The sequence below is a fragment of the Bacillus rossius genome (assembly GCF_032445375.1).
Source record: "Bacillus rossius redtenbacheri isolate Brsri chromosome 4 unlocalized genomic scaffold, Brsri_v3 Brsri_v3_scf4_2, whole genome shotgun sequence".
NCBI classification, from domain to species: domain Eukaryota; kingdom Metazoa; phylum Arthropoda; class Insecta; order Phasmatodea; family Bacillidae; genus Bacillus; species Bacillus rossius.
This window is the reverse complement of record NW_026962011.1, coordinates 24,825,695-24,852,388: the sequence shown is the minus strand read 5'-3', so window position 1 is coordinate 24,852,388 and position 26,694 is coordinate 24,825,695. Positions and strand designations below refer to the sequence as shown.

The following is a 26,694-nucleotide window of genomic DNA, read 5'->3' as shown; positions in this document are numbered from 1 at the left end:
CATGTCTTGTAGTTTCTACTCTGTGTCATAGATATTTTTTAAGCCTCCATTTTGAAAATATAAACCTCTCATGCAGTTTTTCGGTTAACATCTTGGGTTGTGCTGTAAGTATTTTATAGAAACTCGTGTAATAGGTTATGATGGCTAAAAAATACTTTCATATTCTGTGGAAGTGTAATTTGGCACTTTTCGTTGCCAGGTTTACAGGTTATTTTCTCATGTTAAATAACAGATGACCGTGGATTAAATTGTCTTCACGCTTGGTCATTTGTATTAGTCATCTATTTGTAAGTATTAATATGTTTATTTTATATGCAATATAAAATATTACTTGGGTAACTTGCGGCTTAAAATCTTTCTGGGTTTGGGTTTGAGTTAATTGTTTTGCTGTAAATGTGTGGAAACGTTTTCGTAGAACACGTGTTTATACTTTTCCACACGGGATGTACAATTCTGCATGAGAATGTTTTATATAATTTAAATGACACTCCATTGATACTTATTCTGATGGAGAACCTCAAATCAAAAAATATCCATTATGCTTTTTTTTTCGAAATGTTTTACAAGTATTGGTTTGGATAAGTAGCTACGTTTAAAATAGTTAAATCGTGTGAATGGTATGTTCGGTTAAGTATGTACGTGAAATCCTGTGAAAATATGTCTACATTAGTGACAAAAATTCTATAACCTCTATTATAGTAAAAACGTTTTTAATTGTATTTCCTAACCTATTGTACGCGCAATTTTAAAGAATTTTTTCGAATTGAGCACATAATTTAGCGGTATTTATAATATATAATCCTAACCATTTGTGACTTAATAACCAAGGCCTGTTCCACAATGTTGTGGAAAGGTAAATTTCTAGTTCTAGCTTTTCAGAAAATCAAACGTTATTTCCAAATCAATATGAATGTAGTTCTACTGACTTTTTTGGTGGATAAAATTATGAAAATACCATTTTCCAATACTAGAGACGTTCCTGTATTTACCCTGAAAACAGTATTAATAAATACATAATAGTGTATGAGAAATTACAATTTCAACTTACATTACAATACCTGAGCATGAACTGTGCTGTTTCCATTTATTGTTTACCCATTCAGGTTTCTGTTTATTTTGGAGAACGTTGTCAACGGAGGTAGTGTTTTATTATAAAAGTACCCAGTTAATATTATGGTGTGTGTTTTTTTTTTTGTTTTTTTTTTTTTTTTTTTTCATTATATTTGTAGTGTTTTGAATCACGTAGTAACAAACAATTGGTAGGTTACGTTAGCGACGTAAATATACTTGAAGCTATTATGGGCAGTTGGTTGCATTAGTATGGTGACATTTAAAATCCTACAAAATCATGTGAACTGTTTAGGTCAGGATAGCCACATCTTTAATTGGTAGTTCCTGAGTAACTAAGAAATATTTTAGGTAATAATCGGAAGTCGGAGCTTTTTAGAATGAAAAGAAAAAATGGAAAACATGATTTTCACACACTACACATGGCCTCTAATTTAACCCTATTATCATTTCCTCAACACGTAGCATTAGCGAACCTCCTTTGAAATCAACCTATGTGCATGTACAGTATAACTTAAAGCTAGGCTATGCATTTGGTAATTTTAGTCAGCAACTGGCCTGATCGAAGGTGTGGCTGTTTTTCATACAACTGTCGTGCTCAAACCATGGCCTACAGTAAAAGTTCACTTTATGGTCGCTTTCTGACATAACATTGTCAAGTGAGCATTACCCAAGGTGCAAGACATTTATGTTACCAGGTATCATTTGAAATAACATTGTACTAATAATAAATATTTTTTGCCAGTTGCATTACCCAACTGTTGTTCACTTTAGAATGTATGTGTGTGTTTTCTATGGAAAATTGTAACAAACCAACCAATATAATCCATCATTGGTTAATAACCACTATAAAGTATTTTTTAAATACCTAACCTAACTGGCAATTTTTGCAATATCACATTAGTTATATGTAACTTAACCTAATCACTCATTTAAATGGTGAACTACTAAGTTTCACAAAGAGAAATTATTGTAAAACATGTCAAGTAAAAAAAATTCAATGTGGGAAGGTCAAAATTTTGGGTTTTTAGAAATGTTTTTAGAAATTTAAAACCACCACAGCTTATAACTTACATTACAATACCTGTGCATTAAAGTGGCCAATGCCACTTTTTGCTTTCCAGTGTTTATGTTTTGGAGAACTTAGTCAAATCTTGAGTGGTTGATTAGGTTAGGTAACCTATCTTAAAAATACTGTAAATTATTTTGGTAAGTATGTAGTGTACGGATTAGCGTCAAAAAAATTTTAAAAATCTGAAATAACTTTCATTATATGCTCTTTTACGTCCTCTTTTCATTACAGCCTGCGGAGATAAGAAATTGTTAGGAGATGTGGAATTTTTTAATTTTCATATTTGGGCGATATTTGTTAAAAAAAAATAAAGTTCCGAAAATACCTTTATTCTGTGCTCTTTAATAACTTCCTCTTTTCATTCAACCCGGCGGAGATAAGAAATTCCAAATACTTTTGAAGATATCAAATTTTTTAATTTTCATCCTGTGCACTCATGCGGCGGTAAGCGTGAAGCCTACGATACACTCATCCTTCTGGACATACCCGAATACTCACGTTGGCAAGTCACAGACAAGAGAGTCAAACCCGACCCCAAGTTCATGCTTGCTTTTTTTTTTTTTTTTTTTTGTACCGCAACAGATGTATTTATTTGGGGGGGGGGGGGGGAATGAGTGGGCATTTATTCTCCAAATGCGCGGGTTTAACTTATAAGATGTCATTCTTAAAATTAGCAATAAGTAATTTTAAATACTTTAAAACATTGTGAATGGTTGGTTATATTAGGTAAGTATAGCTACATTAAAAAAACTGTAAAATCATTTTATGGTTGCTTAGCAAATAACTTTTTAATATGTAGCTATCCAGCGCTGGGAAACCGTTTACATGATTTCACAGTATTTTTAATGTAGCTATCCTAACCAAATCAACCGTCCACAATGTTTTAAAGTATTTATAATGTAGCTAACATAAACTAATTGACCATTAGTTAACATGAGTTGTATATTTATTTACAAAAAAAAATCAAGATGCACGATCGGGCGTTTGCCTCTCTCGTCTGTTGAAAGAAGGCTTGCCAACGTGAGTATTCGGGTATGTCCAGAAGGATGAGTGAATCGTAGGCTTCCCGCGTTCACCATTGTTGCTTGTTTACAAGTATGATTTTTTTTTCCGCGACGTAGTTGAACGACTATATCATGTAAAAAGAAAATTACGTGAGTTCCTACTGTTCATTCTTTGTCCCGGTTTGTTAGGTCAGGTCAGCTGCATTATAAATACTGTAAAACTAAACAACCATTAAATTAATTTTATTTTTTTTAATGTCCGTTCAGTTTCAAAGTATTTATAATGTAGCTGACCTGACCTAATCTACCTTTGTCCCGTTTTGTTAGGTCAGGTCAGTTACATTATAAATACTTAAAACAATACAAGTAAAATTAATTGATATTATTTTTAATTTCCGTTTATTTTGAAGTATTTATAATGTAACTAACCATACCTAATGGAAAATTTCTGTTATTTAGGCATTCACGCACACACGGCAAAATATAAAATGTCGGCCGTCGAATGATTACATAGGGCTTGTATTGCAAAATAAAAACTGTGATATCTCCCAAAGTAATTTGAATTTCTTATCTCCGCAGGCTGTAATGAAAAGAGGACGTAAAAGAGCATATAATGAAAGTTATTTCAGATTTTTAAAAAAAAAATTTGACGCTAATCCGTACACTACATTTTTACCATTATTTTTAATGGTTATGTAGGAATTACCAATTTAAGATGTAACTATCCTGGCCTAACCAACCATTTACATGATTTTACAGTATTTTAAATTTGCTTGACTATTCTCTCATTTCTCTGTCTGAAAGACTATATGGACATCTTTTATGCATGTTTTTATTCGCTTATAAATTGCTCGTGCGAGCTGCGAACTTCTGTAATCTTTGGTGAACATTGGAACTATTCGGGCCTCAAAATGGAGTTGTGGGAACTGGTTGCTACACTACATTCTAATTCCGAAGCAAACGTTAAAAATATCTTGCAGTATTTTTAATGAAGCTTCTAGCAATACTAACCTCACTATAACAAGTCTGAATAGGCTCGCTTTGTAAGTGTACGGTAATAAAAACAATGACAAGGCAGCACCCTAATCCTTATGTATATAATTGGATTTACAACTCAGAACCTACTCTTATCAACCTGTAAAAACACCAAATCAAAAATTATAATCCAGTACTATTAAACATAACCTCTTAGGTTTTACTGTAACTTATGATTCCATTGAGATCTCACTCTAAAATTTTATGTATTTTTAAAAAAATTTCACCCAACATATGCAAGTAGCATATCAAAGTAAGCCGTGTTGGTTGATCTTTAAAATGAGGGGTCTAACAGCTCTCTAAGTCTTATACAGAGATCTATTTGAGATTGAAAATGTATAGGTAAGCCACAAAATTATTTATCAATACTTTGAAAATTAATTACACAAACACAATTAGGTAAAAAGTTTTAAAATAATTTTCTTATTTGTTTGATTAGGGGAAATGATTCCTGTAATTTTCATAAAAATCTAAGAAGATCCGGTTTAAAATTACAAATTTTTGGTTGGTATTTTATAGGAATGGCTTTAGAACATCAGTATTTGGAGTTTTCCTTAGTATTGTTCGTGAACAAGCATTGTTGTTTGGCAATGAATCATGTCTGACCAAAACAGATATTTTCAGTAAACAAATCAATAAAGTCTGGAGTTGAGTTTTCTGATATCCCCAAGATACATCTATCAACTGACATTCATTGGTGGAAAGTTACTTTTTCAACCAAGTTTTCCTCAAAAACTTTTTTTTTAAATGTTTTTACCACCTTTTTCTTGGGATAGGATGTGCACTTTCCCAAATGGCAATCGATGGAAGCAGGGTCACATAGATAAATCAACCCTTTTTAGTTGGTTTCTAGTTCTTACTCAAAACCAAAATGAAGCTATGTGTTGTCAAAGTAATTTGTAATATAAAACTTTTGTTAAAAAATTATATTTATTTTATAAAATTTTTGGATAATCCTGGAAACAGTGAAGGCCATAATAGTATTTTTACTAATGTCAATTGCGTCTACATAATACACAGTCTCACAAAATGCAACAAACCTGCATTTAATCTGCATCTAGCATATACCCAGTTGCATTTGCTCCAAGGACATGACAGAATGAAGTTGTGCCAATTGAAACAATTGCTATACCTTTTACATGAATACATAGTCTGCAGAATCAGACTTGACATTACTCTGAAGTAGGAGTGATAATGTCGGTGGCTGGCCTGATCGAAGGTGCGGCAGCTTTTCACTCAGTTGCCGTGCTCAAACCATGGCCTACAGTAAAGTTCACCATATGGTCGCTTCCTGACAGAACACTTGTCAGGTGAGCATTACCCAAGGTGCAAGACATATTCATAGTTCTGTATAATTATAAATACATTGTTAATGTTCTGTAATTGTGGTTCCTGCACACATGGGAATCCCCCTGAGAATACAAAAGGTTTTTCAAGAATGAGAAAACTCGTAAACAATAACTTGTTTACAAATCATTTGTAATATTTAATACTATGTAGTAAGGTAGATGTACCAGTAGTCGTCATGCTAAGAAGAGTTTTATAAAAAAAAAATTGTGTACATAACCTTGTAGGTGTATTACTGCCCCTACATGTTTGTTTTTAACCTCAAACTTTACTCTACAATGCTATCCAACACTCTTCGATAAACACAAATTATTTTTGTAGATTTATAATTTTGAAAAAAGTGTGATTTCGAGCCAGTAGTCGTCATGCAAATTTTCGTGTTTGCCAGTGTTCGTCACATGTTTGTGCCAGTAGTCGTCATGTGCGATTTCGGCTGCATTAGTTTTAATTCATGGATCCAGAATGATAGTATTGTACTATTTGGGCTTCAAATTTTATTTGGTACTATATTTTAAACATCAAAATGGCATTTCATAAAGATCGTTCAGTAATATAATGAATAATCCTCATTAAATTTTGAATTTACTTACAGCACTCACGGAACAAAGAGGGACAGCACATAGAGCTGTAGCAAACCGAATGTATTCGTTACTGAGTAACGGGTGTGCCGTCTAGTAACGAGTAACGAAACGTTACACACGGCTGCATTTTGTTACTCGCATTTCTCGTATATTTTACGCATGCGCGCGCATATTCAATGAATTTACGATACAAAGAACGATGTTTGTTTATTAATAAAGTATAATTTGGAAATTCCTCGTCTAAGTTTTTTTACTGTTTATTAAAGGTATTATGTGTGTAGACAAAGTTTGAGATTGGAACAGAAACAACGTAACAAAGTGTTTTTTTACAAATTAGAAATATGTATGTTTTTGTTTTTCACTATCGCGTATTTTCACGTTTTTTTTTGTTCTTATCTTAAAAGAGATATAATAAAGCCGCTCTAATGAGATTTAATTGTTTCTTGGTTAACAAAAACTGTTTAATTATCAAATATTGTTAATTGTTTATATTATATTTATTATTATTTGTGCGACGTCATACTGTACGCGTACGCAATACGACTCAATTCGTTGCTGCAACATAACATAGCATGTTATGCGGTATCACAAGTAAAATATAAAAATGAATCAGGGCCCGCCCATCTTCCTACCCAAGGGCAATTTGCCTTTGTGTTTATCGGACAATGTGTTCCTTGGCACACTATTTTTTTCCGCTGCTCATTTTATACTCGTACCATTCGCTACATCTTTAAGAGCAGCTTCCATGGCTGACTCTTCATACAACAATATTTTCCGTTTTGGCATTTTGCCCTGTAATTAAAGAACGAGACACATTACAATGTTTAGTTTACTTATTAATGTCAAAATATATATCGAATGACCCCTAAATTAATGTAAACAACAATGCCTACACAATTTTTGCAATCAATAAAGTAAAGTAATTTCCGACCCAGAAGTCGTCATACACATGCATCGGAAGTCGTCATAGGTGACGACTACTGGATCTGATCGTAATAACGTACTTTGTCTATTAACAACAAAGAACCAATATTATTTAAGAACTTTAGGGTGTAACTTAGCACAACTTTAAATAAAATATTAAATGTACCAGTGCTCGTCAGGTATGACGAACACTAGCAATACAAGGTTTTTATTGATCCAGTTTTCGTCACCCTAACTAAATCATACAAAGAAAACGAATTTTTTTAAATAAACACTTTCACCTCTTCAAGAACATTTAACTAACACATTCAGCACAAAACATCACGAATAAACATGAAAAATTACAGAATTAGAAGTAAAAATGTGCACGGACTTTTTTTGATTGAAAATAGTGTTTGTTCCGAAAACTATTGTGGTAATTTCAGCTAGAACGTCGACCAAATTTTTGTCAATATTTAAGTTGGCGATATATTGAGCTACTTCACTATTATTTACATTTGAAGTTGCTAGTGACGACCATTGGAGCAGTGACGAGTACCGGGGCACTTACCTTACCTTAATACTTTAAAACCAGTACATTTTCATAAATTAATGTGCTGTTGATGCCTTAATTAATTTTTTTCACAAATATTAATTACAAGTAAGGGATACAACCAACTGTATATTAAGACCACAATCAAATATATATACATATATATATATATATATATATATATATATATATATATATATTGCTGTGTATTGTTGGAATTATGACAGAGAAAACCGCATATTATGTGGAAAAAGTTTAATAATCAATTCTGTGTGTTATCTATGGTAGTTTTATTGTATTTTGATGATATATAATGTGTATTTAAATGTATATATTCACTGGTGAGATTAGGAAATTGAAGTAATTATGTGTGAACCATGGTTTTTTGTAATTTTTATGTATATATGGGTCCCTTTAGTTTGCAACAGTATGCTGGAGATTGATAAATGCTAGCTTGAGAGTTAAAAAATATTGGCCAATTATTTTGGGTAATTATATTTTTTTGTTTTCTTATCACCATATCCATATGTAACATCTAAGCTAACCATAACTTTTCCTTTATTTACAAAAAAATAGTGTCATAAATTTGTTAATGATACAATATGTGGCATGTGTTAAAAGTAAATAGCAATAGCTCTTTATAAAATAGTATTTACATAAAATAAAAGGGAAACATTGTATGGATTACAAAAATATTTTTGAAATTAAATGACAACTTTTTCTACATTTATGCAAATAAACACAGCCAGTACACGACAGTATACCTAATTATATTTGTTTGTTCTGCTACTAGCTCTCCATAACTGTACTATTGCCTGGAATTAAGATTGTCTCAATTCCTTAGTATAGGTAATAAATGGGGGTGTATGTATGGTGCAGTGTGCAGGTAACACTCAGCCATGGCTGATGCAGAGAAAGCGCCCCCCAAGGTAAAGGCGGACAAGAAGAAGAAGGAGAAGAAGCCCCCGGTGGAGAAAGCAACGGAACCAGAGCCTGCGAAGAGGCGCTACCTGAAGCGTCACGGCCGGCTGTACGCCAAGGCGGTGTTCACAGGCTACAAGCGAGGGCAGCGCAACCAGCACGAAAACACTGCACTGCTCAAGTTGGAGGGCTGTGTCTCCAAGCAGGACAGCTGGTTCTACGTCGGCAAGCGCTGCGTATACGTCTACAAGGTGACTGTTCCGTCTAGATGGGCACACGGTGACGATCCTATCAAGTTATCACCCTTACGTGTTAGACTCAGAACTGGGATACTGTTTATGGGACTTACCAAGCTATGAGCAGGCTGCTTTTTTCATCAGTATTTTAAAAGATTTTCATCTCAATATTTTTTTTTTCTCTCCTGCAGTAAAGGACAAAAAAAATAAGAAAATGTATTTGTTAAATTGTTTCGGTTGTCTCTAGTGTGAATTTATTTAGGTAGTACAATAATATTTAGTGAAACCTTGTAGTATTATGTTTTAAAAAAATCATATCAAAAATGCTGCTAAAGAATGCAGATGCTTGAAGGGTCAGTCACTAAAGATCTGTGGTTTTTAAAGCAAGGTAAAAAAAAAAAATCTTTTTTGCCTTGCATAAATTGCATCACCTTGTTCTGTGTCCATTTCAAAAATAAATGTTAAAAGAGAGTCATTTTTTTGAGGACGTATGGTCTGAGCTCGGAATCAACTAGGTAATGCTATGGGTAATGATATGAAAGACCTCTGAATTAGAAATGGAAAAAAATCCACACTGGTTTTATTGCGAGAAAAAGAAAATGGCAAAATTGCAAGAGATACAATGGGTCATCCCTAGGTGTTCACCTAGTATGGATTACATATGGCTTGTTTCTGATGTAAAATATTGGTGATCAAAACTATTGATTTTATACTGATTGGCCTGGGACACCACAGTTACCAAGTTTTCTACCTCCTTATGTGCAGTGTTGCTAGGGGTTTGGGGCATACTGGTGCTGTATTCGCAGTGAGTGAGTATGTCATGGGGGGGACTGACAACCTGTGTTTTATATATGAGCTCATGTTTTGCTGCACACCACAAATGAAACAAATGCGCACCCACCGTTTTTGTACAAAAAGTTATTCTGATGTCTTCAAAACCTCTGGATAGTTGTATCTTGGCATGACGACCTGATTACTGGGATTTGTAGAGCCCTCTTTTAACTACCTTGTTTTATTATCACATGACCCATACTTGTCCTCCCCCCCCCCCCCCCACACACACACACACACACACCATCTTAGACGTAAACATTATTGGCTAACTTGTGTACTGTCCATGCCGAACACTTGGTGGCTGGCTGATTATCATAATCTAGTCTGCTCAGGTAGCAATGGGAAATCCCTGACCCAGCTAACTCATCGCTTCGAGTTCATGCGTCCTGTTGTGAAAACTGAATCTGTGCAAGTCATTCACCCACTTGACCAAACAGTGATGTGCACAAGCCATTCGTTCTATTCCAAACAGTTTTGTGGCCAGCCATTAGTACTTTGTTGTATGGACTTTGAGTATTCACGTGTTTTTACGGGAAGTAAAAAGATTTAAGTTTTTATAGTTCGTTGTGTTCCGTGAAAAAAAATTTTTACATATTTAATTCTATGTAACTAACGTTTTGTCAAGTTTAGGCTTTAATAATATGTTTTGTAATACTTGTCCTGCTGCCCCTCCATCAGAGGCATGTAAGAGGAAACAGCCACTTCATGCACTTCTCACTTCCTCTTGTTCTTTCTCTCACCCTCGCTCTTGACAAGGTCAGGGCGGGACTAATCTCTTCACAAACTTCACGCTTGCTTTATCCAAGTTGCCCAGCAAGTCACATGCCAACAGTAAAGTTTTAAGTTTTTGCTCGCATGTTGATAAGATTTTCTGCCATTCATTACATACTGGGTTGCATTTCTTAAATGTCAGTCGTATAATCAGGATATTATTACGCATTGATAGTCAATAAAAGCAGGTATTTTTGGAAGGTCTTTGAATGTAACCCAGGACATTAACATTTTTCCTTACGAAGAAATGTGGTTTAATTAACAGACAATTTCTGGGAACATAACCTGTTCGGTAATAGAGGATGTACTGTGCTCATTTTCCTAGCCATTTTATTTTTACATTTTGTCATGTAATTCATTTGTTGTGTGTAGGTTACAATCTCAGATAGCTAAGCATTTAGAAGGGGGTGGGGTTGTAATTTCCTTTTTCTATTACATGTGTTTTCTGGCTAAAGTTTTTACCGTGTATCTTTTTCACAGACATTGATATTACTTTTATGTAGTAGTGGCTGGCTGGATGTGTATGATGGAGTTGTATGGTGTTTGCAGGCTAAGAACAAGACCTCCGTGCCCGGGAAGAGGGGCAAGAAGTCACATGTGCGTGCAATCTGGGGCAAGGTGACCAGGCCTCATGGCTGCCGTGGATCAGTGAGGGCAAAGTTCAAGAAGAACCTGCCGGCTAAAGCAATGGGTCACCGCATCAGGATAGTAAGTACACAGACTTCCATTTGGGTCTGCTTTCTGCTTGTCATTCTGGAAGCACGTAACCTCTAATGCTACTTTATGATGAATTGCTACAGTTTGTTGCTTTACTATTGAGTTTTTTATATGGTCAGACTTCCCCCCCACCACCACCACCACCACCACCACCACCACCACCACCACCACCACCAAGTGGAAGTATTAACATTAGTATATTTTAAAGAGTACAAATGCAAAGTTATGATCTTACCCCCATCCCCATACAGTAGAATCCCGCCGATGCGACCCCCCTCTGATGCGTCCATTCCGTTTATACAACCGTTTTTTGAGAAACCGTGAAAAATTTGAGCAGAGAAAGTTGAAAATTTGAGTAAAATCTGCTGAAAAACAAATCTGTTACACTTTGTTGGGCGCTATGTGTTCACGTTTATCTTAGCGAGCGCTGTACTGTAAGCAGGCAGGCATACAAAAGACTGATAAAAATAGATACCACCCCTCCAGACTGTCCACCCTAGCCAATACCGGTAAACTGCGCGCATCACCTGATAGCATCTACGCGCGCATCACCTGATAGCATCTACGCGCGCGTCTATTGCCGTCCCAGTCCCGTGCCTGTGTCTTGCAATTGGTTAGTGTGATCTTGCCAGCTGCATCTCAGGTGTCACTGGACACACAAAGCTGTGTTCACTGTATTGACAACGTCGTCAGGTGTTTGGTTCTCGGCTATTTTTCTATAACATCGCTGACTTCGCACATGCGCAGCTAAACAAAAAAAAATGTGTGGAATTATGCTATACACCTCAGACTCGCATACCCCGAACAATGGGTTCCGATAAATACTCGCGCAAGTGAATTCACGTCACGCGAGTTCTGCTATGCTAGCCGGCTGGTGGTTATTTTCGTTCAAAATGTGGCTAAGAAACTTGTGTGGATCAGGTAGAAAAAATTTGGCTATAAACGAAAGATATAAGAACAATGCTATCCTGATATGCTGTGACATGTTTTTGGAGTAGATAATCACAGCGACAGACAGAATGCGCTTCCGACCTTGCCGTCAGCTATGTTTATTTTGACAGCTCAAGCAATTATCTTTTCCACTGCCCTTCACAGCGTAAAAAAAGGAAGAAAAAAAACATGTTGGAATGCAGACGGAAAAGTAACTGTGCAGTAAAATAAATACAGTAGAATCCCGCCGATGCGACCCCCCTCTGATGCGTCCATTCCGTTTATAGGACCGTTTTTTGAGAAACCGTGAAAAATTTGAGCAGAGAAAGTCGAAAATTTGAGTAAAATCGGCTGGAATACATGTCTGTTACACTTTGTTGGGCGCTTTGTGTTCACGTTTATTTTGGCGAGCACTGTACTGCAAGCAGGCAGGCATACAAAAGACTGATAAAAATAGATATCACTCCTCTAGACTGGCCACGCTAGCCAATACCGGTAATCTGCGCGCATCACCTGATAACATCTACGTGCGCGTTTATTGCCGTCCCGTGCCTTTGTCTTGTGACTGGTTAGTGTGATGTGACGTCGCCAGGTGTTTAGTTCTTGGCTATTTTTCTATAACATCGCTGACTTCACTCATGTGCAGCTAAACAAAAAAAAATGTGTGGACTTGCATACCCCGAACAATGGGTTCCGATAAATACTTGCGCTAAGTGAACTCGCGTCACGCGAGTTCAGCTATGCTAGCCGGCTGGTGGATATTTCCGTTCAAAACGTGGCGAAGGAACTTGTGTGGATCAGGTAGAAAACATTCTGCATAAACGAAAGATATAAGAACAATGCTATCCTGAAATGCTGTGACATGTTTTTGGAGTAGATAATCACAGTGACAGACCGACAGGATGCGTTCCCGACCTTGCCGTCAGCGATGTTTATTTTGACAGCTCAAGAACTTATCTTTTCCACGTCCCTTCACAGCGTAAAAAAAAAGGAAAGGAAAAAACATGTTGGAATGCAGACGGAAAAGTAACTATGCAGTAAAATAAATATATTTACGGCCCTGCTAAATTTTTCTATTCAATAAAATTTGAGGTATTAGTGATTTTTCAGCAGAAACTGCTGTGTGACTAATAAACAAATTGTATCATAAAAACTTATAAAGTATTTATTAATGGCGAAGGACAGTCGTATAAGCCCATAAAAATATTTATTTTACCGAGAATGGACTATACAACCTGGCTTTTGCCGCACGCGGTGTGGGAGGGGAGGAGGATGCTGACAGTTTCTCACGCAGAAGGTAAGCTATCACGGTGGCTTTTTGTGCGGGCGGGTAAGATAACATGACAGCTGAGACGGCTTTTCGTGCGATAGTGGATGCGCCGAGCTCGGCTAGACACTGCCCGAGCGGCATTTACACGATGTATCCGACGATGCGGTGACACCCCGAATTCTCTATTGCGACCATTCCGTTTATAAGTCGGTTTTTTCGGCAACCGTGTGGGGTCGCATCAGCGGAATTCTACTGTATATTTACGGCCCTGCTAAATTTTTCTATTCAATAAAATTCAAGGTATTAGTGATTTTTCAGCAGAAACTGCTGTGTGACTAATAAACAAATTGTATCATAAAAACTTATAAAGTATTTATTAATGGCGAAGGACAGTCGTATAAGCCCATAAAAATATTTATTTTACCGAGAATGGACTATACAACCTGGCTTTTGCCGCACGCGGTGTGGGAGGGGAGGAGGATGCTGACAGTTTCTCACGCAGAAGGTAAGCTATCACGGTGGCTTTTTGTGCGGGCGGGTAAGATAACATGACAGCTGAGACGGCTTTTCGTGCGATAGTGGATGCGCCGAGCTCGGCTAGACACTGCCCGAGCGGCATTTACACGATGTATCCGACGATGCGGTGACACCCCGAATTCTCTATTGCGACCATTCCGTTTATAAGTCGGTTTTTTCGGCAACCGTGTGGGGTCGCATCAGCGGAATTCTACTGTATATTTACGGCCCTGCTAAATTTTTCTATTCAATAAAATTCAAGGTATTAGTGATTTTTCAGCAGAAACTGCTGTGTGACTAATAAACAAATTGTATCATAAAAACTTATAAAGTATTTATTAACGGCGAAGGACAGTCGTATGAGCCCATAAAAATATTTATTTTACCGAGAATGGACTGTACAACCTGGCTTTTGTCGCACGCAGTGTGGGAGGGGAGGAGGATGCTGACAGTTTCTCACGCAGAAGGTTGAATTAAGGGAGGGAATTAGTGGTGCACCGATGCCGATACCGATGAATCGTAATCAGTGATTATGGGTACTTACCGATTAATCGTAATCGGCGATTATCTTAACGATTACTTTGCCGATTATCTACGTCCCGGCGTAATTAAGTAGGTTTTTACTGTGTAATATTTTGTTACACATTTTAGGACGAAATATGGTAATATTTGTATATATTACAAAATTCATCAAACTCCGTCATATCATGATTACAGATATTTCGTTAAGTTTAATAAATCTCATTGCCTCGAACAATAATAAACACATTTTTCCTTCACGTTTATTTACGTTTCGTCTTTTTTTTTTTATCTTTTGTCTAGTGGCCTTGCACATTACCTATTAGCCAGAGACGTAAAATAGATGGCACACAATCAAAATACCACAAGCAGTTGCAGTCGATTCTATGACAATCGATCTTTTCGAGTCGTAGATGTTCAAAAATCGTGGTCCCGATACCTTCTAGAGTTTATCACTGCATTTAACCAACTCGTTATGGGTGTCTTTGGTAACATTATCCGTTGTGTTATTTGTTTGAGACGTGAAATGTGAAAACGTATTTATAATTTTATATATTTAGTCAACATAAATAAAATCACATTTGCTAGAATTGGTTTTGAGTCATTATTATATAAATTATAGTGAGATGGCGAGTAGGGAGAAAAAATGTGAAGTGTGGAAACATTTTTCTATACACTCAAGTGAACAAAATAAAGCAACATGTTTACATTGCTAAACTGTAATTTCTCGATGCAACCTTATGTGATAGTCAATAATAATGCTAGTTTTCCGCAACAAAAACTTACCTAATGTAAATTACAATTATTAGACTGTAGTTCAAGTTGTTTACAATAACAAATATAAATAGAAGTTAATTTAATTTACACTTTGCAATGACTAAATAGTGTATTTTATATATTTTTATACTGTTATTATAACTGTATTCTCAATTTTACCTAATCTTGTTATTAAATTCACATGGGAATAAAAAATTTTGTGTGCATTATTACACTTAAAAAAAATTGTTTATTATAATTGGTAACTGAATCGGTATCTGCCGATAATTGCTCTCATAATCGGTAATCGGTAAAGTCATATCGGTGCACCACTAGAGGGAATGTGTTGAAATGTTAGTTGTGAAGGGGGGGGGGGGGGGGCTGTTTTTACATGGTTTGTGGCTCTGGGAGGGATGAGCCTTGAAGAATCAGCAGGGGATGGAGAGATAGGCGTCAAGTCACGTATGACGTCAAGCCGCCGCTACCGCCAGCCTGGCCGGACAAGTTTCTTACACTCTCTCAGAAGCTACCACAGCGACTTTTCGTGCGATAGTGGACGCGCCGAGCTCGGCTAGACACTGCCCGAGTGGCATTCCCGTGTATGTATCCGACGATGCGGTGACACTCCAAATTCTCTATTGCGACCATTCCGTTTATAAGTCCGTTTTTCCGTAAACCGTGAGGGGTCGCATCAGCGGGATTCTACTGTATTTTTATTTTGAGTATTTAAATTTTCATTAAAATTGCGCCATCAGGAAAGTATGCAACAAGCAAATTATATCAATGTCTGAGCCTCTTTAGTTAAGAAACTTAGACTTAATTTGATATGGTGGCCATCAACGAGATACATGGACTTCAGTCACTTCCCTGGGCTGGGAGTTTATAATGTTTGTTAATCAATTGTAAACAAAGAGACATGCAAAAAATTTCATTAAACAGTCGTTTTATATAGACAGACACACACATACAATACAATAAAATTATTTCTTGGCCTTAACAATATACAGTAGACCCCAGATAATCCAGGTGCTGTTTATCCGGGTTAACCATACCATATTTCACTTACATAAACACAAAACTTTTTTTTTCTATTGATATGGTAGAGCATTTTATGTTGTGGTTTTAAAAATTGCCAGACATAAGTAGTTCATACATAGTTGGTAAGTGTTAAAATGTATTATGAATATTTACATTATATTGTTTTATATTCTAGCCTTTTACTGAAAACTGAAATTTTGCTAGACAATTTTTAAACAAAGAAATTCCGTGGACTTGTTGGTATAAACTTTAGCAAATTATGACTTTTGTCTTTAAAATAAGTGCAGTAGTAAATTTCAAAATTTTTACTATAAAAATGATTGACTCTACATTTTTTTTTTAATATTTCGAGCTCCACTCAAAGACAGAAACTAAATTGGTCTGTCTTCATTTGTTAGCTCGTAAAATAACCAGAGTTCCTATCTGACCCATTAGTAAATATCATGGGCTAGTTCAGGATTCTGGTACAGATAGTAAAATTAATATAGAGATTTAATATAGTATAAATCTGATAATCCAGCATACAATATCTCCGCCAATCGCTTAAAGCCTACTTGTATTTATACAATGGTGTTTAGCAGGAACATAAATGCTAAACATTTTGGTACACCACTTACCACAACTAAAGCGTTCCTGAACATTTTCGTGTTATTTGAAATTGCGTATTCTGAAGCATTAGTCCCCATAAATAGTAAGGCTAATTTACTTAATGTGCTCCAAATTGTGTAGGTATATATTTTTTATGTAATATAAATGCTTAGAATATCACTAAATGATAAATATGTTACACCATTAATCTTTATAAATGTACCGTTGAATACTTGTCACTTACCTTTCCACTATATTTATATTTTAATTTTTCCAAAAGTAAAGTGCTTATTCGCATATCACCACTTGGTTCACACCAATCCTGTCAGAACCGAGATTTTTTTTTATTGCACCATTCATTTAACAACCTTTTCCGTGTGAATCATCTGTTCATTTATGTTCTGGTTCTAATGTCAAATATATTTCCGCTAATACAACCAACAGCATCAGACTTATATAAATGTTTGATATAGTCCTTATTTGATTTTGTATGATTGTGTGAACAGTTTTCTTGCTTAAAACTAAAGTGTGACCAACATAAGTGTGGCCTTCATGACATTCTGCATGCCATAATACTTCTAGTTTTGTCTCGAATACTTAAAACATGTTGCATTGCGCTATCACTTGGAAGCCATGATTCCAACTGCATGTACAGTACAACCCTGTTATAACATTCTCCAAGGGACCAACTTAAAAAAATGTTATAAGCAGGAAATCATAAAATTACAACTTCACTTTGTATAACGTACGTGTGGATTGATTAATTTAAAGAGTATAGGTAAAACAACACAAAATACAGGAGTAATACACTAAGTATAGCAATAGAGTGGAAAATTGGTTAATTTTATTTATAGATAATACCTAATAATATGCTAAAAAAAAAAAAAAAAAGTTTTGTACGATACAGTTCAGAGTCGAAACAGAAATATTCAACTCTTTTGCAATCACAACACACGTTTTGTTGGGTTTCCTGTCCACTAGTTAATAAACTGAATTTTTTCAGCTACAGAATATGATTTTCGTTTATATTTATCGGCCATATTAGCCGTACAATAACCTGAATAAAATTTCAATACTGCATATTTTAATTAAATACGACCGTGACTACAATAAGTAAGTGAAAAATAATAATTACGGTAAAGGTTAACCACAAACAAAAGCCGTGAATATATCCATAGAACATTTAACCATCTCAAGGTGTTAAACCTTTGAAACAAAAACCAGTACCATAGAATACAGTATAACTCGGCCAAGATAACAATGTATTTCAAAAGAATGCGGTCGCGCGCGAGAGAGACAGAGTAAGTAGCTGACCTGGCCAATCGGTGACGAGCAGCAGGTGGTAAGCCGGCTATCGCCAAGTACAGTCAGCGATGCGTGACAAGTGAACACGTCAGTTCATCAGGCGTGGTTTAGGTGTGAGTTCGCGAATTGGAATTTAAGGTTGCTGTTTGCGTTATCAACTATCGAGTGGAATATATGCATTAAAAACGTTATAAAATAATGACATCATCTAGAATAACGCGTCCGACTATTCATAGTCAAGCACGTGAAATTATAGGAAATGTTATTTCATATTTTGATGCAGAGAAGCTTGCTGGAAAACACGCTTATCCCATCGAAAATGCTACAAAACGAGCTGCAGCTGCGACTGGAAAATCTGTAGGAACAATATGCAAAATACGTAAGGAAATGAGCATAGCAAAACTAACAGATACACGTGTATGTACACCGGGCAAACAACGGAAGACAAGCCGTAAAAAAATTGTTCTGGATGATTTTGATTTGTGTGTTGTTCGACGTACAGTTCAAAACTTTTATGCCTATCGAAAGGAAGTGCCAACATTGAATATGTAGGAAATAGGTGAAACGAAACGTGAAATCAGCTAATTTAGTGGCTGTGTTATTGACGTAGGTCCACAACAGTTTTCACTGAGTGTACCGCTCCCGCCTGTAGTGTTTTACTCAGGGAGGGGACTGGAGGAGGTGTCACGACACTTCCCCTCACGGGATACATTGTTAGCTTGGGGGCGTTATAGCACTGTTTCCGACCATGTACCAGTGCACAAAATGTGCATCATAAGTATAACGGAACAAGTCATAGGCTAACGTGTGCGAACAGGACGCCATATTGATAGTCGATCCGGTGCAAGTTGTTGAGTGCGTGTACCACGTCTATGGTGAACTACACAAATGTAAACATCTGTTGTTTGTATATGCGTGCTGTATTTTCTAGCTATGGTTTCGATCTAAATTATGACTTTGAAGGAAGGGATACTGAAAATTGTGGCAGTTATTAAAGCAAATTTGAACGTTAAAGGCGGGAATGTAGAAATTTTAATATTGTTACAGGTGGGAAATTAAAGCATTGTGATAAATGGAGAAATGACGGGACCATGAAATTATGGTGTTATAGGCGGGAAAATGTTAAAAACGGGAATGTTATAACCGGGTTGTACTGTACTTGCACATGTACAGTTACTGGCAGACGAATGGGCAGACATTGATTTGTGTTTGTGCGTGCTAGTTCCCTGCCACTGGCTAGACTGAAGTTCATCACGGCCTGGTCCATGGCCGGGCAACAACAGTACAGCCTGGTGGCATACACGCGGGCATAAAAACATTTTGTCTTTTACACTCCATAGCCGCAACTGAACTTGCCACAGCTGATGTTTTTACAACAGCCGACAGCATAGTCAGGCCTGTGCGTGCATTTCTTCCCCCTCTTATAGCTTACTATGCCATAGTACGTCTTTTTACCGAGTTGAAGCAAACTTTGTGTCTTTATGTCGGACTTTTTTTTTTCTGTAACAATTTTGTGCTAACTGAAATTTACAGGCATGCTATTCAAGATTCACGTAATTTTGAAGACTTGCTAAGTGAGGGATTGGTGTACCAATATATGCCAAAACTAAATATGCTGTCGAATGCCGAGTTCTGCTGGAGAAACCCTAGGAGCTTCATTTCTGAGCAATCCCAAATCATGCTGAATGTTCCCGATTAATCCCGGGCCATTCATAGCGCATCTAATTACCACTTAAACTGCTTACTGTAAAGGTGTTTTCTGTATTAGGTGAAAATTATAGGTTTTAAGCTTAAGTTTGCTAAGTTGGCCTAAGTCGATACATCTATACATTCCTCGCTAGTGCGGGACTATTACTCATTTCTGGGCCACTGAATACCGTACTATCTGAAGTTTACTGTAATAGATTGGAGGGAGGTGGTAACTGCACTCTGGAAAGTTAACATTTTAAATTGACAAAAATTAAGTAATGTTGTGTATATAGTGCACCCACAGAAAAGAGGTAAAGACCATCAAAGTTACTAGGTTTTGTGGTGAGATGCATACGTGCTTATTGTTTTGAATGTGACATCAACGGTGACTAAAATCTAAAAGTGTAGCATCATTAGCAAAATGCAATGACAGTTGTGTTCGAAGGAAACCAATACATAATTCAAATATTGGAAAGCCAGCTGTAGTAAGAGAGAAGTGTATTAATATACCATAATTGTTGCATCTACTATGTTGAGTGAAAATATGTATGTTATTAATGTTCATTAGCAGGGTTTATTTATTTGCTGGTTCATGTTTAAGGTATTATTAATTGTTTTTATTACTTGTGTCGTGGCACTTATTGAAATTAAACCAATCATTTGAATACAAATTTTATTTTGAATTGTGTAGTCTTCGAATTTTGTCTAAAGTTTTCCCTAGTTAATCAATTGAATCCATGGAATTAAATTGTGTAATCTAACACCCAAGTTTTTAAATGCTGGCACCATGTGTGAAGATCCTTGGGGGGGGGGGGGGGGTTTGCCCTTGTCCCCTTCAGGGGGGGAATCCTACAGACAAATGCCATGTCTTGTGACCAGTCTTGTGTTGTAAGGAGAGGTGGTGTCAACACTATTTAGTAAAGTGTAAAGCGAGCTGCACTCTATGGCAGGTTCCATGTTGACCTGTCATTTTGAATGCTCGCAGAGCAAAGACCCAGCATCCTATTCGTAGCCCTCAACTTTATTTGAGAGTTACTTAAACTGTTTGGGCACATGTCCTGTTATATGATCACAATCTTTTTCGTGTGTATCTTTACTGTTCTGTGTTCATTCTTTTATTTTTAATAAAGTTAATGTTATTTATTTAAAAGGCTGTATTTGAGACTTTGTAAGATTTCTTATTAGGATTCCCAAAAAATGGTGAACCACAAATTTTTTTGGGGTAAAAACTTTGAATTTACATTGTTTTAAAGTTTTCTTCTCAATTTTATTCTTGATGAGAAATAAAATGCTATCAAATGAGTTATATTTATTTTGAAATAATCCATATATTTATTTGGCTTCATCCTCACACCGGCTTAAATCAAATGAAGAAATTCTCCAAATGTTCTTTTTGAATTGGCTTTATGAACCCATTTCTTTTTACGTTTACATACTGCAAGAGCCAGCAGAATATTATCATCACTGGAATCCCACGGCATGCATGTCTCCGACATTGCGATCTAGGCTGATCTGTCTGGCCACCTGGCGCAGTGAACATCGCGAACATAGCGTAGCTTTCTGTATGCCCTTGCCTTTGAAGATTGAAAATAAATAAATGACTTCCTTACCATTTTAAAAGGTTCATTTTTGTGAGGTTGTGATGTGTAAGCGAGCTGTTGCACTCGAGGACAGAAGCTATAGTGCTCTTGTCTTCATTTGAAAGCTCGTAAATCTGTCAGAGTCCCTATTACTGATCCATCAGCTTTCGTGGGTCAGTTCATTTCTCTGGTACAGCTTTAAGAATTTTATAGCCAATGTTACCTTGTGCAGGCTGGGTGATCTGTAGTTACTTCCTTGTTAAAGTTATGTGCATATAATGTTTTTGTCTTTTTGTGTGTACAGCTGTCATGGACAGTAGTTATTTTGGTACAGTCGTGTGTTGTCTGGAGAGTTTGTCAATTGTTTGTAAAGCGAGCTACACTCTATGGCAGGTTCCATTTTAGCCTGTCATTTTGTATGCTCGCAGAGCAAAGACCCAGCAGCCTATTCTTAGCCCTCATCTTTATTTGAGGGTTACTTAAACTGTTCGGGACATGTGTTATAGAAAAACACTCTTCATCATCTTGACTGAGTTCCAGTATCTGATACAAGCAAACAGCATTACATCAGTGAGACCTATCAAAACACTTAACACTGATAACGTTATTATTGCCAATGTTAACTAAATGATTTATCAAAGTTGATAAAAAAATTTAAGCTTGATCGTATACAGTAGGGAGTGCATTCAAATCAAATGAAAATGGACTATACCACAAGTAATCACAGATTGGTACTGAATCTAGATAAGCTCAAGAAGAAGAGACTATAAATTTGTGTTGAAATAAATATTTTCAATCATTTAAGTGTCATATTTGTTTAATGATAAAGGCTATCTTATGAATAAACCAAATTCATAAAAAATAAAACCATTTAATCTTGTTTCTTTGCATAATTGATTTGATCTAGCCAATTTTTTAGTCAAAAGTGGCAAATTGCCTATTAAGAACTGGCTTTTATAGTCTCATGAGAATACAGTAGAACCCAGTTTTAACGAAGTGCTATGGTTACCGAAAACGTTTACTCTGAATCGATGTTTCGTTAAATCCGATTTACCGATTTTCAATGACCCCCGCACTCATAATTGCGTCCCTACGTTTCCATATCGTAGACAGGGTCGACGCTGATATCTTGTGCTGCCGTGCTATCTCAGACTTTGTCAACTTTCCATCTTCAACGTTTTTGATCTCGCTCATACGTACATCTCGGTCGTACATACAGATTTTCAGAAATCGTGAAAAATGAGGCATAAAATAAAAAAAGTTTAAAAATATGTAAAGTGTTAGAAATACGTTAAAGTTTATTAAAATACAGTCGCAACCTGCAGCGTTTATAACAAATACGAGCTACATACACATTGCGTCACAGTAAATAATTTTTAAAAAATGCCCGCATATTGATGGAAATTTACCGTCAATAGCGCGCCGTACGCGGAGAAAGGTTATTGTACTCTGTCAGCTGCTGTTACGGCGCGGCGTAGCCGCCGGCTGGCTCTCTTTGTTCGCTGAGCTGCGCAGCACTTATAAAAAACGTATTCCAAAAACTAAACACCACGCACAAAGCTCTTACTGAGAATAATAGAGCTCTAGCAAACCGTATGTATTCGGTACTGAGTAACTGGTGCATCATCTAGTAACGAAACGTTACACACGGCTGCATCTCATTACTCGCATTTTTCGTATGTTTTACGCATGCGTGCGCATATTCGATGAATTTGCGTTACAAAGAATAATGTTTGTTTATTAAGTAAAGTATAATTTTGAAATTTGTCGTCAAATTTTTTACTGTTTATTAAAGGTATTGTGTGCGTAGACAAAGTATGAGATTGGAACAGAAACAATGTAAGAAAGTATTGTTTACAAATTAGAAATATGTATGTTTTTGTTTTTTATTATCGCGTATTTTCATGTTTTTTTTTGTTCTTATCTTAAAAAGATAATATAAAAAAGCCGCTCTAATGAGATTTAATTGTTTCTTGGATAACAAAAACTGTTAATCATCAAATATTGTTAATTGTTTATATTCTATTTATTATTATTTACGCGACGTCATACTGTACGCAATACGACTTGATTCGTTGCTGCAACATAACGTAACGTGATACGATAGTAACGAGTACTAATTGTTATAGTGACGAATACATACGGGTACGCTTTTTTTCGTTAATTTTACACCTCTAGAGAATAATGATAATGGTGTATTGGTGTGACGTGGTCACGAGTTGAAAAAACCTGGAGGATGGGAAAGGGAATATTTGGAAACGTGTGATTATTGGCTAGCACGGTTACTATGCAGGCGTGATTGGAAGATAACTTGGTGAGTCAAGCCAGGGTTAGGAGAGGGGGAGGGCGATGCAGACAAAGAAACCCTTCATGACGTCATGTGTCGCGGACAGTCTTATCTATCCAGGCGCGCGCAATGGCACGCACCTACGCAATTCAGTTACAGCGCCTGGAGTTTTTAAGCAATTTGAACAATTTTTTTTTTTTTTTTTTTTTTTTTCGTATTCGGACAGATGATGCAAAGGCACATATTAATATATACATAGTACCTCCATTCTATTACTGACACCACAGAGTGTATTTTTTAATAAATTGGTGTTTTTTGATGGTTCCTAAAAACCTTCACGTTAAATCGCTGTTTTCATTATATCCGTGTTCGCAAAATCGGGGTTCTACTGTAATGGAAGACGACAAAAATCAACATGTCTTGTGTACACCTGAAGAATGGTCTTTTAATTTATATTTATTTATTATTAATTATTATCAGCATTGTTACCAGATTTAGCTGAAAAAGTATTTCATGGTATATAGGATATAGAATTAATTATTTATATATACAATATATATATTGTCACTTCTATTGTGTTTTTATGTTTTACTTTTGTATAAAGTAAAAACCAAGAGCCAATGCCCTAACTTATATAGAATAACTAAGCCAACAGAAGTATTATAGCATTTATAATGCATTAATATGTTCAATTAAAAAAATCCCATCTGCTGTTTTTGAATTAAACTGTCCTTACTCTTTTTCCTGTATGCCTTGAACTTTACCACTCTGCTACAGAGAGATAACAGGATTGGAGAACAAACTGTGTTTTTAAGGGTATTATTGTAATTTTCTTCAGTATATTTTAGTCCTTATTTTTTGATTGCATCATATATTTGATTATTAAAGAGTTTCTGGTTTGCAGAAACGTGAACACACAAGGTATTTTGGTAGGTACAGAGATAATGAACTCCTACATTGAATGGAATGAAATTACAAATTTGTTAATAAAAAACAAATTTAACCATTTGAACTACTATTTTGGCCAGGTTTACAATCTTTAAAATTCCTGTTGCAACTCTTTGGCAAATGAAGCTCTTTAAATTCCTTGCATCATATGACATAGTTCTATGCAATGTGATTTGAAAGACAGGAGAGCCAGGCTTAACAAGAAATTGTAACAGGAAATTAAGGATGATGAACCTGGTTCGACATAGGAGTTTGAAGGGTTAGATTTTATAAAATTATACAGGTGGGAAACCTGGAATAGTCAGGAAAATATAGTTTAGGTCATGAATGAAATAGTTACACACACATCATGCATATTGTATTGGGTTCATTCTTTCCATGTTACAATCCTGTAGTGCCTTATATTTGAGCTGAGTTGTTTCTTTTCCTTTTGTGCACAATATGGCATGTGAGGCATAATTCCATGTGTGTTCATGTCATGGAGAGTGGTGTAAAGACTTTAAACATATTTTCCAGCTTTTTATTGCTAGTTAAACATTTTTTCCGAGGCATTGGAGAATCCTTAACGCAAAGTTATGTTAGTGTTACATACCTGCCAACTTTAACGTTTTAGCCGTAAAATTTACGGTTTTGGCACAATGTTTACGTTCTTACTGGAAAGGACACAAATTTTACGTTTTTTTGAAATTTATTTTTGGGCAAAGCAACATTTATGTTTTGTTTACGTTTTTTACAAGGCCACAGATCACGCAGTAGAGATGCGTCAAGTGAACGATAAAAAAGATGACTGCTAATCGCATTGTACTTGTAGGTGGCGCTGAAGTATGTATAAATTGAACACTTTGTCTTGGTACGTGTATCTTTGCGTTTTGTCATTATGTCTTTACCTCCCAGTTTGTTGTGGGATGTTAAGGTTATGTTCTGATGTTACGTGCGTTGTGCATTGAATAATTTTTAACATGAGTGGAAAACGCAAGAAATCGTATTTTCAGACTTTCAGAAAAGAGTATACCAATGAATTTCCGTGCATCTTAAAATCTAACAAAGGAGAGAAGTTTGTGTTTTGCTGTGTTTGTAGATGTGATATAAACATTTCCCATGGCGGCAGAAACAATGTTTATAACCACGTTAATCGTGAAAAACATATCGAAAACGTGAAAGTCAGCGCAAGCAGTTCAAAAGTTGACAGTTTCTTTGCAAAGCGTTCTGAAGTAGAAGTGACAAGAGCAGAATGTTACTTTACGAGTTTCCTTGTAGAGCACAATTTCGCAATTAGCGTTGCGGACCACGCCGGGGCATTTTTCAAAAAAATGTTTCCCGATTCGGAAGTGGCCAAAAAGTATGGTTGCGGGCGTACAAAGACAAATGCAATCATTCAAGAAATGGCACATCAAGAAACAAATAATGTAATTAAGTGTTTGTAAGCTCGGCCATTTTCTGTTGCTACAGATGGTAGCAATGATTCAAATGTTAAAACATACCTGATTGTTGTTACTGTATGGGATGAGTTGCAGCAGGGAAGGCAAGACCTATTATTGTGTTACTATTTAATCACTTTGCTTGCTTTACATCTGGTTTTTAATATTTATTGTAAATAAGTTAATTGGGTTTCGTTTATAGTGTAAGGAAATGGGTCTCAATAGGAGAAATGTGCTTGAAGTACATCAACCAATTGAGCGAAAAATTATCGCGTCCAGTTTACACTAAAATTTATCATATTGTAAAGTTTTACTGGTGAGGAGTTTGGAAAGTTGGCAGGTATGGTGTTAAATCGTGAAGGAAATTTGTTTGTTAATAGTGGCATGAAAATTAATATTGCTGTTTTTCATATAAACTTTTGAAGTTTTTTGTATGAAAACTTACAAGACACCGAGAGAAGTCAGGCAAGTCTTTGTTTTTCAAGGCACCCTATTGTAGGAACTAGAGTTATATAATTAAAACTAAGATGAACTAAATAACAGTCTGGTTTATAAATAGTGTGGTATGTATTTTGCATATGTATGTAATATTTACAGGAGTTGTAAAATTTTAGAAATGGAAACCTAAGTAGTCATTACGCATAACATTGTGTATTTGATGTATGTTGTGGAGAGTAAAGTTCTCAGCAATTGACTTGCTTTTTTTCTTTCTTTCAGATGCTGTATCCTTCGAGGATATGAACATAACTCGTTCACTCTTTCCACTGTAAAGTTGTCAATAAAATTATTCATTTGGTACAAGTGAAAA

At 35.9% G+C, this 26,694-nt stretch overlaps 1 protein-coding gene and 1 non-coding gene across 3 annotated transcripts; both read left to right on the top strand.

Annotated features, from left to right (window-relative positions):
- LOC134542486 (large ribosomal subunit protein eL33) lies at positions 1–26,694 on the top strand. Of its 2 annotated transcripts, none has more exons than XM_063386813.1 (4): positions 1–104; positions 8,443–8,735; positions 10,875–11,033; positions 26,604–26,694. In XM_063386813.1, exons 2-4 carry the CDS (start codon positions 8,463–8,465, stop codon positions 26,625–26,627), a joined length of 456 nt encoding a protein of 151 aa, XP_063242883.1. In that variant the 5' UTR covers positions 1–104; positions 8,443–8,462; the 3' UTR covers positions 26,628–26,694. The 2 variants fall into 2 exon arrangements, with proteins under 2 accessions (XP_063242883.1, XP_063242884.1); XM_063386814.1 differs by having other exon boundaries at positions 80–287.
- LOC134542524 (small nucleolar RNA SNORA16B/SNORA16A family) lies at positions 1,620–1,739 on the top strand. The gene has a single exon (XR_010076810.1). It is a non-coding gene; the product is annotated as a small nucleolar RNA SNORA16B/SNORA16A family (small nucleolar RNA).

Excerpts from the sequence above, each read along its gene's own strand:
- LOC134542486 (XM_063386813.1), top strand. The coding sequence starts at position 8,463 with ATGGCTGATGCAGAGAAAGCGCCCCCCAAGGTAAAGGCGGACAAGAAG. Across the intron at positions 8,736-10,874 it reads GCTGCGTATACGTCTACAAG|GCTAAGAACAAGACCTCCGT; the intron begins GTGACTGTTCCG and ends TGGTGTTTGCAG. Across the intron at positions 11,034-26,603 it reads TGGGTCACCGCATCAGGATA|ATGCTGTATCCTTCGAGGAT; the intron begins GTAAGTACACAG and ends TCTTTCTTTCAG.